This window comes from Rhynchophorus ferrugineus, unplaced genomic scaffold (assembly GCF_030347505.1).
Source record: "Rhynchophorus ferrugineus isolate W39M unplaced genomic scaffold, kcgeb_rfMv2 rfM1, whole genome shotgun sequence".
In the NCBI taxonomy this organism is placed as follows: domain Eukaryota; kingdom Metazoa; phylum Arthropoda; class Insecta; order Coleoptera; family Curculionidae; genus Rhynchophorus; species Rhynchophorus ferrugineus.
This window is the reverse complement of record NW_027472580.1, coordinates 24,468,280-24,481,433: the sequence shown is the minus strand read 5'-3', so window position 1 is coordinate 24,481,433 and position 13,154 is coordinate 24,468,280. Positions and strand designations below refer to the sequence as shown.

Here is a 13,154-nt window from a genome sequence, read left to right as displayed (position 1 = left end):
ACTTATTAATTGACCACGTCCACTGAATAACAGATGTTATTGAAAAAGCCTACAAAAGTAAAAAGGTATGCTCAGTCATATTCTTAGATATAGCACAAGCCTTCAATAAGGTTTGTCATGAGGGTTTTATTCATAAACTACCGAAAATGTTAACAAAACAACATACCGAACTACTAAAATCGTACATTACACCCAGAATGTTTAGAGTTAAACAAGAAGAAGCTTACTTTACAATAAAAGAAGCGAAATCAGATGTACCACAAGAAAGTGTTTTGGGGCCAATGCTTTATCTACTCTACATATGTGATATACCGCAAATGGAGAATATTACGGTGGCTACATTTGCTGATGATACTATGACTATAGCTGTCGGAGAAAATAGTGAAAAAGGCATACGAAAATTACAACAGGCAAGTGACAATATAAATAATTGGAGACAAGCTTGGAAAATAAAAATTAACGAAAGTAAATCTGTGCAAGGGCAGTTGACCTACAATCAGACCGTACAAGCACCAATAACATTAAATAATAATCTACTTAAGCTAGAGTTAAGAATACAACTAAACAAATTCGTGCGGTTTGGTTCGTTTTAAACTTCTGATTTCCTGCGTGTTGTCCAGTAGCTGTATTGCTTCCACGTTGCCGTGATTTAGCAACCTTATTTCATGTTTTAAGGTAAAATATTGGATCACTTCGTGTATCCATTTGATTTGGAGGTAATCGTATAGCTCATCGTCCGTTAAGAGCGATAAGCATTAATCGTATAATTTTGTTTTGGATGTGCTGGATTACTAAATGGTTTAATGTCTTAGTGCAACCCCATATTTACACCCCATAGGTCCAAATTCGCTTACTGATTGACTGAAAAACTAATCTCTTTGATTAATAATTCCGTATGTGAATACAGCAAAATACTTATATTGGATGATAAGCTCAGATGGAAAGACAATGGGAATGATCACTTCACAACAAACTGTTATTATACAAATAAATTTTGAAGCCAATGCGGCCTTATAATGTGTAATAATGGGATTATATAAAGAAATACAATATCACTATGATAAAAATGTATCAAAACAAAGTTCTTCGAAGCTTTGTTAACGCTCAGTGGTGTATTAGAAATGAGGAACACTCGCAAAAACCTAAAACCCAATATTTTAGATCTGGACTTTAAAGAAAATGTTAACGAAAAGTAACTAGATATGAATATCTTGTAGAAATATGTCTGCAAAATATTCCTCTGAAATACTACAAAATAATAATCCACTAAAAAACTAATCCAGAAAATATTTTCCTTAAAAAATTTAATTAACTTTAAAGCTTTAATAACTAAAAAAACCAAAACTTGACGTTATTTAAAGAAAAGCCCATAAACTGGAAATCAACACAGCTAAATGACCTTTTGAACTTTCAAATATATTTAGTAGTTATGTTAGTACAAAACGACAATAAGTAATAACATGAACAATTACTTAAATGTCATTTCTTTACATAATAATCATATTTCTCATACAAAACAATGAAAGCAGCCCATAATTTAAATCAGTTACACCTTTTATGATAAGTGAAATATTTTATCCGTCCGTACTCATAAAAGCTATCTAATAACCAGGTTTTTTTACACAATTAATATAATCCGTGAAGGAATATTTAATTGATCAGAAATAACAAATTTTATTAAGTGTGTTTCATAACTTTTTATTAGGAAACTGAAGAAATATTAAAATTATTCACAATAAATTTACTTAACCTGACATGAGTCTTGTTTGAAGATAACACAGTTTATTTAAGTATAAAGTATAAAAAAAGTATGAAGTGTTCACAATTTGATAATAATTCTAGGAAAGGTAAAAAATCCATTTATATGTTGGTTAGATTGAAAAAGTGTACCAGGGTTATCTTTTATATTTTGGAATTTGATATCAGGCACAATTATTTTACCTAATTATTTTACCAATTAAATTACCTATTTTTTTTTATATTAGCATAAATATTATAGCATAGACACTTAGGCATTATTTATTCTGTCAGGGATCTATTATTTTCTCCCGTATGTAAATTGAATCCTAATTGCTTCATTTGTTGATTTTGTTTACTGATGTTGGTCATTTTATTACTTCTTCTTCACAGACTTTACCTACAGCCATTATAAGAGTATCACCAGCAAAATGTATATTGTCCTTGTTGCAATTTACCCTGCGGCACTCCAATTTTAAGGTTCTATCCCAAATATAAAATGTTAACTGCAAATTCTGCAAATTATCTGGGCAATATCAATTCATTTATTAGCCCCTCATGCCACAACTTCTCAAAAGCCTGCTCCACACGAAGGAAAACAGCAGAACAAACTCTTCTTTACTCATATCATCTTTCTTAAGATTATCTTTAGATCATTTATAAATTTAGTCTAAAGTTAAATGTTTCACCATAACGTCAATCGATATGCCAGATTATATGTTAGTCTCTATTAGTGACTTCAGTCTCATAAGTTGATTTACATATTACATCTAACGGCTTTCTGAGTTTCAATTTCACTATCGCAACTTTTCATATGTAGTACAAAGCTTATAGAACATAATAGCCAATATTTCCAAGATGATGTTCTTTGTTGTCTATTTTCTTATATGAATATTTAGGGTAAATGATATGGTTCAGTGAATGGAGGTAAAACGATATAAAACAGTGGTGTTTACATTATGTGACCGTTATTTATAGAAGTAATATAAAAATGTGAAAATACAAGAGATAAAAAAAGGCTGGCAGCGGTGTTACCTGGTGACGAGGCTTGAGCAGTTGATGGTGGCACATCTAAACCAAACGATGGTCGGTTACTGAATGATCGAAAATAGACGACAGTAAAAGACCTCGCCATCCATGCGTAGAATGATAATATTTTACCAAAAATTCATACCTTATTCACTTATTTTCGCATTATCTGCTGCTAATTTTGCCTATGAAATAATTATATTACCTCAACAAAAATGTAAATAAAAAATTAACCTAAAAATGACATCTAACCACAACTAAGACTGTGGTACAAAAGGTGTGGTAGAAAAGGACGCGAGTTGTGAAAACTGTCAGGTTAGATTAGAACAACTGCGCATGTGCAGTCCTAGCCAATAGAAACTTGTATAGGCACGGATGGCGAGATCTTTTACTGTCGTCTATCGAAGACACCCTTCAATAATCTTCCAGATAAACGTCTCGGGGTTGGCAGCTATTCGTTATCGTATTCTAATTGGCGCTGCAGGCACCCCGCCTGCGGTGTTCAACATCTGGGATTACATTTCTGGGTATTTTGTAGACTATTATTCGACGATGTAAAATTCGACATGCCTCAAGATAGCTGCAAATAAATTAATCAAAAACACGCATATAAAATATTGATAATATAACCAACGGTCGAAATTATAAAAATATCGAATAGCTTTTAAAAGCTATATTAAATTAAGTTGATATTAGAAATGTATGCAATACTAATAGAACATACAAACTCATTTCTATACGCAATAGGATTGATCTAATTGTGCAAGAACAATATGCAGGTACTACTTTCTAAATAAACATTTTTATTCAATTTCGGTTTCCTCATCATATACACGTATTTTTATTCCGTTAAAAGAAACAGGAGTATGTATCATTAATACGAGTTTCTGGTATCTACCTATTCCATCAACTGAACCATTTATTCAAGATGGATAATTATGATTTGGCGTTGTATATTTCTGTGTTAACAATGTGTTCGTTGTAACAATTGTTACATCATATATCATCAAAACAACTTTCTATTTACTAATAACAATATTATATTTATTATTAAGCAGCAGTAATTTACCAATTCCATAAACAAAAATATATCCATTATAATCCTAACTAAATACTTGTAGTTTAATTAGTAAATGTAGTTTTTGTTAGAACTAATAATTTTGTATGGTTTGTTATATGGCTCGGTGAGTGGAGGTAAAACGAAATGAAACAGTGGTGTTTACATTATGTGGCCGTTATTTATTAAAGTATTGTAAAAATACAAGTGATAAATAAAAAGGCTGGCAGTGATGTTACCTGAGGACGAGGCTTGGGCAGTCGATGGTGGTACGTCTAAACCAAACGATGGTCGGTTACTGAATGATCCAATGTACCCTTCAATAATCTCCAAGATAAACGTCTCGGGGTTGCCAATTGTAGACTGATACATGTGGTCGATGGGAGAATGGACATGATATTAGGTTAGGTAAAAGAAATACGGTAGCGCTGTGGAAGTGGTACTATAGAGGGTAAAGAAAAGAAAAGAGGCCGAGACGTTGTCGTGGTGGAATTTTATAGCAGGGAACCGCATGGTACCTATCCACCGACGTTGCGTGTGAATGCGTGGTGGCCTAAAGGGTCGTACCCATCACTACAATTTGATATATGACACGAGGACTCGCAGCTGAACAGCTGCAACGATTCTGATAAAAATCTAGAGTTAGAACTTTTTGTGTCTAGAAGTCATCAGTCTGAATTTAATTTTCAACCACGTTAACTAAATTATTATATATAGAATATTAAATTAAAATATAAAACTATTAAATTTGTATAAGTATGTAATTAATTAAAAAAGGGTATAGAGTAAAGGGGGTAAAAAAACTTTTTTCCTTCTCTAGTTAGAAAGTTGAGAATATCTTCCGACTAACCAGTACAGTTGTTTAACTTTGAGTCCAATCTGCTCTGCTTTATATCTAACATGATATTTCCAATTTAACCTACCGTAGAGATGGGTACCGAGGTGATTCTTCTTGAGGGATCGGGCATCCGTCAAGTGATATAATTAGATTTTTTCATGTCATCGCAGCGCAAAATTAACATAGACATATTAGGAGCTATTAAGCTGTATTTTCCAATATCTAGTCCATTTGTAGATCTTGTTGATTGCTACTTGTAATTTTTCTACAACGTTAGTCAGAGATATATATTTTGACGTGATAACTGTTTCTTTTGCTGTTAAGATATTAGCAGTGTAGATCCGATACAGGATAAGGTATTTAAATGTTAAGAATACCCATGCAAGACTCGAAATTTTCTTTCGAATAGATATGATTCCAGCAATTAACAGTAAATCCACAGTAACAATTTGCTCATTTTGTAGATTAACCCCAAATGACATACCTGGTCAAAAGCTTGAGAGACGTCCAGGATTATTGCATGGCAATATTCCTTTTCTTGAATTCCTTTTCAACAACCACTAATACTCCATGCAGTTTGTATCGATTACATGATATAAACTGGAAACCTGATGGCCCTATAAATGATGCAACACTTTTTAACGTCAGTTTCTCACATAATTTTTATATCGTAGGTAGCAGAGAAATAGAAATATTCAGACGTTTTGTCAAGTTTTTTGAGCATAATAATTCGAGCAACCTTAAAACATTCCCGAATGTTGCAGTGTGCAAATAGGCATTGAATATGCGCGTCAGCGTGATGACAGCTTTTCGTGGCAGCTTTTTCAATAAAACAGATGAAATAATATCAATTCCGGAAGCCTTTTTAGGATTGAGGTTGTTGTGATTTTCTGTGGCAACTTCCACTGGATATAAAAAATATAATACACTCAATAAAATCTTGAGTGTATGAAAAAAATACTTGAAAATGTAACAGTAGTAAAATATGTCTAAAATCAATCTAATATTAAGTTATAATCTAATTTAATTTCAGTATTTTAGCTAGAGACTATATAATATTTAATTACTTTGAATTGGTCAATATTGCTGCCGTTAAATATGAATCTTAGTAATTAGCTTTTGTCTCTGAGAATGTAAGCCATAAATAAGCATTAATTATTGATTTGTCTATATTTGAAACAGAAAACATGTTGATTGAAAAGTTTCCCATTCGTTTCCATTCATTTCCAAACATCGAATTTTTGTGTATGGAAAAATCGGTTTCTTTAATGGGAAATATTACAATCAGTAGTAGGCAAGAAAGACATTGATTAAAATAGCGATAGCAATATAAATAATAAATATTTTCTAAAATATTAGAAAAAACAATCTTTCAGATCTGAACAATTCTAATAGTTTATCGATGGCAGTAAAGGTTGATAAAGAACAATCGCTAATTTGCAGCACCAATAGCAGAATTTTGGGACTAGATATTTCCTCAAATACCAACTACAATTAATGGCAATAATATTAAATACACATACAATTACATCAACAAAAATACTAATGTGCAGGAAAAGATTAAAGTCTAGTACTATAACGTATTCTGTTATAAATCATTATTTACCCATAGGGCAGTTACATAAAAGCTATTGTCAAAATAAGAAATTACATCTTTGCTAAAAAATTATATAAGGGCACTGGAAATATAAAGGAACTCTCAAAGAACTTCCAGAAGTTAACATGCAAATGGAAAGATCTAAATGAAGGAAAATGCCTACCACACTTCGAACAATTTTTTCATCACAGTTTCATTATTGCCAAACAAAAAGTTTTGTTCTGTAGCGAGAAAAAAATGGGTTATTTCAGAAGAGCCATAAGGCCATAAGTCAAGTAAGCTGTTGAAAATAATGAAAATAATAAATAATAATAGTGTATTACCAACTGCTAAATCTGAATAAAATGTTTGGCATGTTGCAGTTCAAAAGGAAAGTTCTGCTGTATCTAGAATACTCAACAGACATAGCGCTTTCTGATTATTATCGATGTGAGCAATCGCTGCCAAAACAACATCGTTTTTTCAACAGAAAGATGCGAAAAAATTGTAGAAAATCATATAAAATGATCAAGATACATGCAAGCATTTAATATATTATTAATTTGACCCTTTATGTGCTGTAAGAATTAATTAAATGTGTTATTGCTTCATCTCATAGACACAATAAAATTTTATTACATTTTTTTAAAATTCCAGCATGTAATAAACGACTTTACGTAATAAATGTAGTAAAACATTATACATATGGGTCTACTATTTGTTTTACAATTGATTGGTTGAATAAAAGAATAAATAATTGTGTAATATTAAAAGCGTATATAAATTTTAAAAATGCGTCCATCCGCACCCTCAATAATAATTTTTTCCCAGTATCCATTGAAGTAATATTCAACATTGTGGCGTTAATATATTCTTTAAAAATAGATCAACTTTTTCCGCTTATTTAACATAACAAGTATAAATTATCATTATTCAATTACATAGACAAAAGCTACAGACAGAATAATGAATTGGAATTGAAACCTATAAAAGTTCACATAGTAATACATAATCAATATTTTGCCTTTAGAATACAAATTAAAATGTTACAGAATTGTGTTAAAATAAATGTGGAATTTAAAATATTTGAATCAAAGAAAATATAACTCTAACGTTAATTTGATAAAATAATAAATAAAGTTACAGAACTCTCGCTCACGCTTAAATTAAAAAAGCGTAATTATTTGCGAAAAGTTACGATATTACTTTTCAATCAATTAAATAAATCGAATACAATTCAAGGTCTTTTGATTCGAAATTACTGAAATTCCTCATTTTATTCGACGAGAGGTAAGTGCATAAAAAAACATATTGCAATAATCAAGTCTTCGATAGGAACGAAACAATATCAAACTATCTGTGGTCATTTAAAAACAAAAAATGAAAAATCTGCATGAGCTATGACATGTTAGAAGGAAAAAAACGCACAAGGACTTTAAATATTTTTTCTCCAACATCCTTTGTCGATTGTAGATGACGAATAGTTAGTTATATGACCGATAGAAAACCCAGCTCAACGATATGGCATTTTATTTTTATTTTAATCGTAGTTGGCAATGAACCTGCCTGGTATTTTGTATTCAAATACAGCGAAAAAAAAAATATTATTTTAATTCTGTTGAGAAATTTCTAGGATCGTCTACGAGTAATTTGTAATTGTGGTTGTAATAACTTACATAGATCATTGATATGTGTGATATAAATTTAAAATGGGTTGGCAAGTTGTAAACATTGAAACGTCGGATAATCTAGGGGACATATCAAGAGGGCTTGTAGTAGTCAAGGTAACAAGATATTGCTATAAAAATGTAGTATGTCGTTATAATTGACGCATTATTCATTATAAGGTTACCTATTAAATAATGTGTATACATAGTTTTAGGTATTAAAGGGCCAGACTGGTTGCATATTAATAAAACAGTAATACACATTTTATTAGGCCTATAAATTAATTTTAAAGAATTTTCCATCATTATGTGATGTGTATGGTATGTGTCATTTCGTCGAAGTGTTAATAAGAAATGTTGTTTTCAGTGCGCTGAAAATGTCTGATTTTATAGTGAGTAAATTGTATTTGTGGAAAATCTTACTTTTTACTTTTTAAATTTGAATAGAAAAGTGACTGAAGGTCATCTAATACCGTGCAAGGCTTATGACAACCACGCCCCATCAATGTTAACACAACAAGGCAAAGAGCGCTCTGAACATTCAAAAAAATTGAAGATTAGCATCTGAAAATTTCACTCAATAGTGACTCAATAGTATGTGGTTTTCCTCACACTAAAAACCTGCATCGGTCTGTACAAATAGTAATCAGAAGGCATTATGTCTGGTGAAGGCCTTTAGTACAGCAGAACTTTCCATTAAAGCTGCAACAATGTATCACTCATCAATCTGTGACTGAGCATTGTTATGAAAAGAGATGATTTTATATCTCTTATTCGCTATTGCTGGTCTTTTTGAAACAATACGTCGTTCAATGTGTTCAATTAATATCGGTAAAAATTTGCAGTAACAGTTTCATGCGGCTTTAGAAGGTCACGTTGCACTGCTCCTTGTTGATCAAGTGTAAAATTCGATGTTGTTTGGTACTGGTGGGCCATATTGCTAAATGTCTGCAAAATTGTAATTAAAAAAATTAATTATAATTAGAGATTATAATACGGCATTGTAAACCAAAAGTTAAATTTGACGCTACAACATTACGCGCTTTATTGAACTGAACAACACTGAACATTTATTAAAACATGTTTTTAGAGATATTAATAAAAAAATTCGTAAGGATATTACATAAAAGCATGTATATAATATTAATATCATAATTTTTCCTCATTGCTCACGAATTCCTTACATTTTAGAAATTTAAATACTTATTTGCAATTTTTATATTATATGAACGTGTTTTAATACTGAAGACATTTCTTATATGACTTTGAATTTATGAAACCTATAAAACCGTAAATGGCCCAATAAAAATTTATTTACTGTTTAAATTCAATAATTCTTTTAGCATACTTCAAGACTGAATTTAACGCTAGTGATTACTAGTCATGGCGTAATGGCCGAAATTCAACCGTTAGTTACTAAATTAATAATGTGTATTTCGTAGAAGAGTAATAATAATAACTGCATATATTTTTCAATTAGATCTATTACTAACAGACCCAACAGATATATACTATAAGGTGATCACAATAACATTCATATAGAGATTTAGTTGTGATATGTTCTTATAACGTATACATTGAATACTTCACAGGATCGACAGGTTTAAATGCATTTTTTAACATAATTCTTTGTTGGATTTTTTTTAACATTACTTGATATATATTTTTTAACAGGTCAATTGAAAAGGCCCGAGCTTACCATAGTAAAAAACATTTTTTTTTGCAAAATTAGTTTTTCTTATTCAACATAATACCCTTCAAGGGTGATACACTGATTATAGCGACCCGCCAACTTTTCGATACGATTTTTGTAGTACGATTTGACCTTTGTTTCAAAATAGGCCTCAGTTTCGTCGATCACCTCTTGATTCGACGAAAATATCTTCCCAGCGAGCATTCTTTTGAGATCTGAGAACAGGAAATAGTTGCTAGAGGCCAGATATGGAGAATTCGGTGGATGAGGAAGCAATTCGAAGCCCAATTCATAGATTTTTGACACCGCGCATTGTCTTGGCGAAACAGCACTTTCCAAGTCTCCGGCCTACCACAGTAAAACATTTTTTTTTTGGCAAAATTAGTTTTTTTATTCAACATAATTCCCTTCAAGGGTGATACACTGATTATAGCGACCCGCCAACTTTTCGATACGATTTTTGTAGTACGATTTGACCTTTGTTTCAAAATAGGCCTCAGTTTCGTCGATCACCTCTTGATTCGACGAAAATATCTTCCCAGCGAGCATTCTTTTGAGATCTGAGAACAGGAAATAGTTGCTAGGGGCCAGATATAGAGAATGCGGTGGATGAGAATGCAATTTGAAGCGCAATTCAAATTGCATTCTCATCGAAATTCACTGCATTCGAATTTTTGACACGATACATTGTCTTGGTGAAGCAGCACTTTCTGTTTTTTCAAATTCGGTTTCGTCCTTCAAACGGTCCAATAAAGCTATGTAATAGTCGCTGTTGATAGTCCTTCCTTTTACAAAGTAGTCAATGAAAATTATTCCTGCGTTGCGTTTTCCCACGCTTTGGAGCGGATTCATTGTGTGCAGTTCACTCCGATGACTGTCGATTGGTCATCGGAGTGAAAAGATGGAGCCATGTTGAGCATCTTCAAACACTGCTCCAAATCATCAACTCGTCATTATGTTTGGTCATAATGAGCTTGCGCACCACCCACTTTGCACAGAGCTTTCTCATACCCAAATATTCGTGAATGATATGATGTACTCGTTCAGTTGATATCTTTAGAGTGTCTGCTATTTCATTCAGTTTCAATTTACGGTCATTCAAAATCATTTTGTGAATTTTTTAAATGTTTTCGTCGGTAACAACCTCTTTTGGTGCTCATTTCACCACGTCTAAACGTAGAATACCAATCCTTGATTGATTTTCCTGGGGCAGTGTCTGAAAACTCGGTATCAAGCCAAGATTTTGCTTCAACTGTCTTTTTTCCCTTCAAAAAGCAATATTTAAAAAACGCGAAATTCCTTTTTCCCATTGCTTTACTCAAAATGGTATAATTCACAAACTAATGATCCGACAGCTGTCAAATTTATACACGCGTCTTTTAATGGTTTGGGCTAACAAAAAAAGAACATTTATTAATTCTAGTAGCGCCATCTATGTGCCGGGGACTTTTCAGTTAAACTGTTATTTGTAACAGATATATAATATAGAAATTTTAACTTTTTCTGCTTCACTTTTCTGCACTTTTTCTCCATATAAGCTTTAACTATGCCTAATCTCGCACCCCTTCATGCCCGCAATATTGTTTAAAAAAGAGAAAATGTTTTGATCGAAAATATTACAATGGATTAATATACTATTTTCAATAATATTCACATAATATGTTTCTTTTCAGCTATCTAGTGGAATGCCTATTCCAGTATACGCTATACCAACACCAGTAGTCCAACCGCAAATAGTAGGTTACCCATTAATTCCGGCCCCATTAGGACCTGTACCATCCCCGATAATAATGCCACCAAATAGAAAGGTACATAACGTCAATTCAAACGAACAACATGTCTGTTTCATGAATCACGACAATCAACACATTTTCAGGCCATGAGAGTCCAGAAAAGATACAAGTCGAGATCAAAATCGAAGTCCAGAAGCAGGGAACCAACGCCCAGACGTTCCAGATCTAAATCGAGTACGAAAGAACCACAAATAACCCAAGAGGATTTAGTTCAGACATACACTGGTAATTTTTATTTTTCAAGAATTTATTTTGCAACCGAATAATACACCACGAAAAAGTTCATACTTCATCTATATTCTTTCCAATAATACAACCAGTGCATGTTATAAATAACGTCGAATATTCTGTCAAATTCAGTTTGTAAAAACCTAAAATTCATTTTAAACTCGGAACGGATTTATCCTTCTCATTTTACCGTAGTTAAAAAGAGGCAGAATGCCGTATGATGCGTCGGATCATATAATCAAATCAATCTATAAAATTTTATTTGTGTTGGTGGTTGACTCTGTTGTCAATTGTCTACAAAATTCTCCAAAAAGTTATTAATAATAATTAGAGGTTATAAAACAGCAAAGGTTGTAACCCAAAATTCTAAATTAATGCGGCAACATTGCGACGTAATCGTAACATAAATTTTGATGACGTGCATTCTCTGTTTTATTGGCTAGACTCTAATAGACTCTATATATATTATTACATTGCGGTGATTACGATGAAAATCTAATGTTAGAGTTTTTTGAGTAAACATCATGAGTAAACATCATCATGGATGTATCAGTACATTTTTTAGAACACGATTTCAATATCGGCTCGTCAAAGTTTTTCATAAAACAATAGGGTTCCTTAATTTTAAAAGTATTTTAATATTCACTCTACCATCAGAAACTTACTTATTTGGTAAACATATGGGGTGGATAATTAACCAGAAACTAGATATTGACAGCATTTTAAATTGAAATAGGGTTATTTTTATTTTGGTCTCTTTTTCTTTCCAAGTTCTATTTTTAACGGACGGCACGTCAGTGTATTATAGTCGAACAAAACACTGTTTATTCAAGGTATTTGATCTACCTATTCAACCAATTTCATGCTAACCTAGTGGACTTATTATGCGATTCTCAAATTCTGTGAGAATGTCATTGGATGTGACGAGCTACTAGGAGTTATGAAGGGAGAGCACTAAGTCTATCACAGCTTATTGTCATTTAAAGCAGGGCTGGGAAAAGCAAAGACATCGCAATACCAGATACAGCAGAGCTTCAGAGGGGTAAAAAATATTAGAATATTTGGAATTTCATGCATCCACTATGATGCTTTCAATTTTATGGAAATATGTTAGTAATCATCTATATGATCGTAATTTCGATGATTGGTCAAACCCTCCATTATTTTCTAATAACTTAATGTCCCTCTGTTTAATTCACTGCTATTTCTGAAGACAATTTAACAAGACAACATGTGATATAAACGCATTTTTTAGACTAGAGTATATATAATAGAAGGAGTAGTAATACTGTACTGTTAATATCCCCTTAACAGAGTTATAGATATATAATATTTTGAAAGTGTCGGGTTTTATGCCTACAAAAGCTCATTTCCGACTTTATTGAAAGTTTTCCTTTGCTGATAAAAACTTATATTGAATGTGCTCTCATAACAAGAACATGTGAAAGCTGGTTTCAACAATTCAAATGTGACAATTTCAACCTTCAATACAAAGAACGCAATTGTAATTTGTGCAAAAAGTTCCAAAAGATGGGC

At 32.0% G+C, this 13,154-nt stretch overlaps 1 protein-coding gene across 1 annotated transcript in view; it reads left to right on the top strand.

Annotated features, from left to right (window-relative positions):
- LOC143206541 (uncharacterized) overlaps positions 1-13,154 on the top strand; it is a 64,691-nt gene that overhangs the window by 45,688 nt on the left and 5,849 nt on the right. The window contains exons 6-7 of the mRNA XM_076419138.1: positions 11,271-11,405; positions 11,474-11,615. Coding sequence (XP_076275253.1) covers positions 11,271-11,405; positions 11,474-11,615 — 277 coding nt within the window. The remainder of the gene's footprint in view (positions 1-11,270; positions 11,406-11,473; positions 11,616-13,154) is intronic.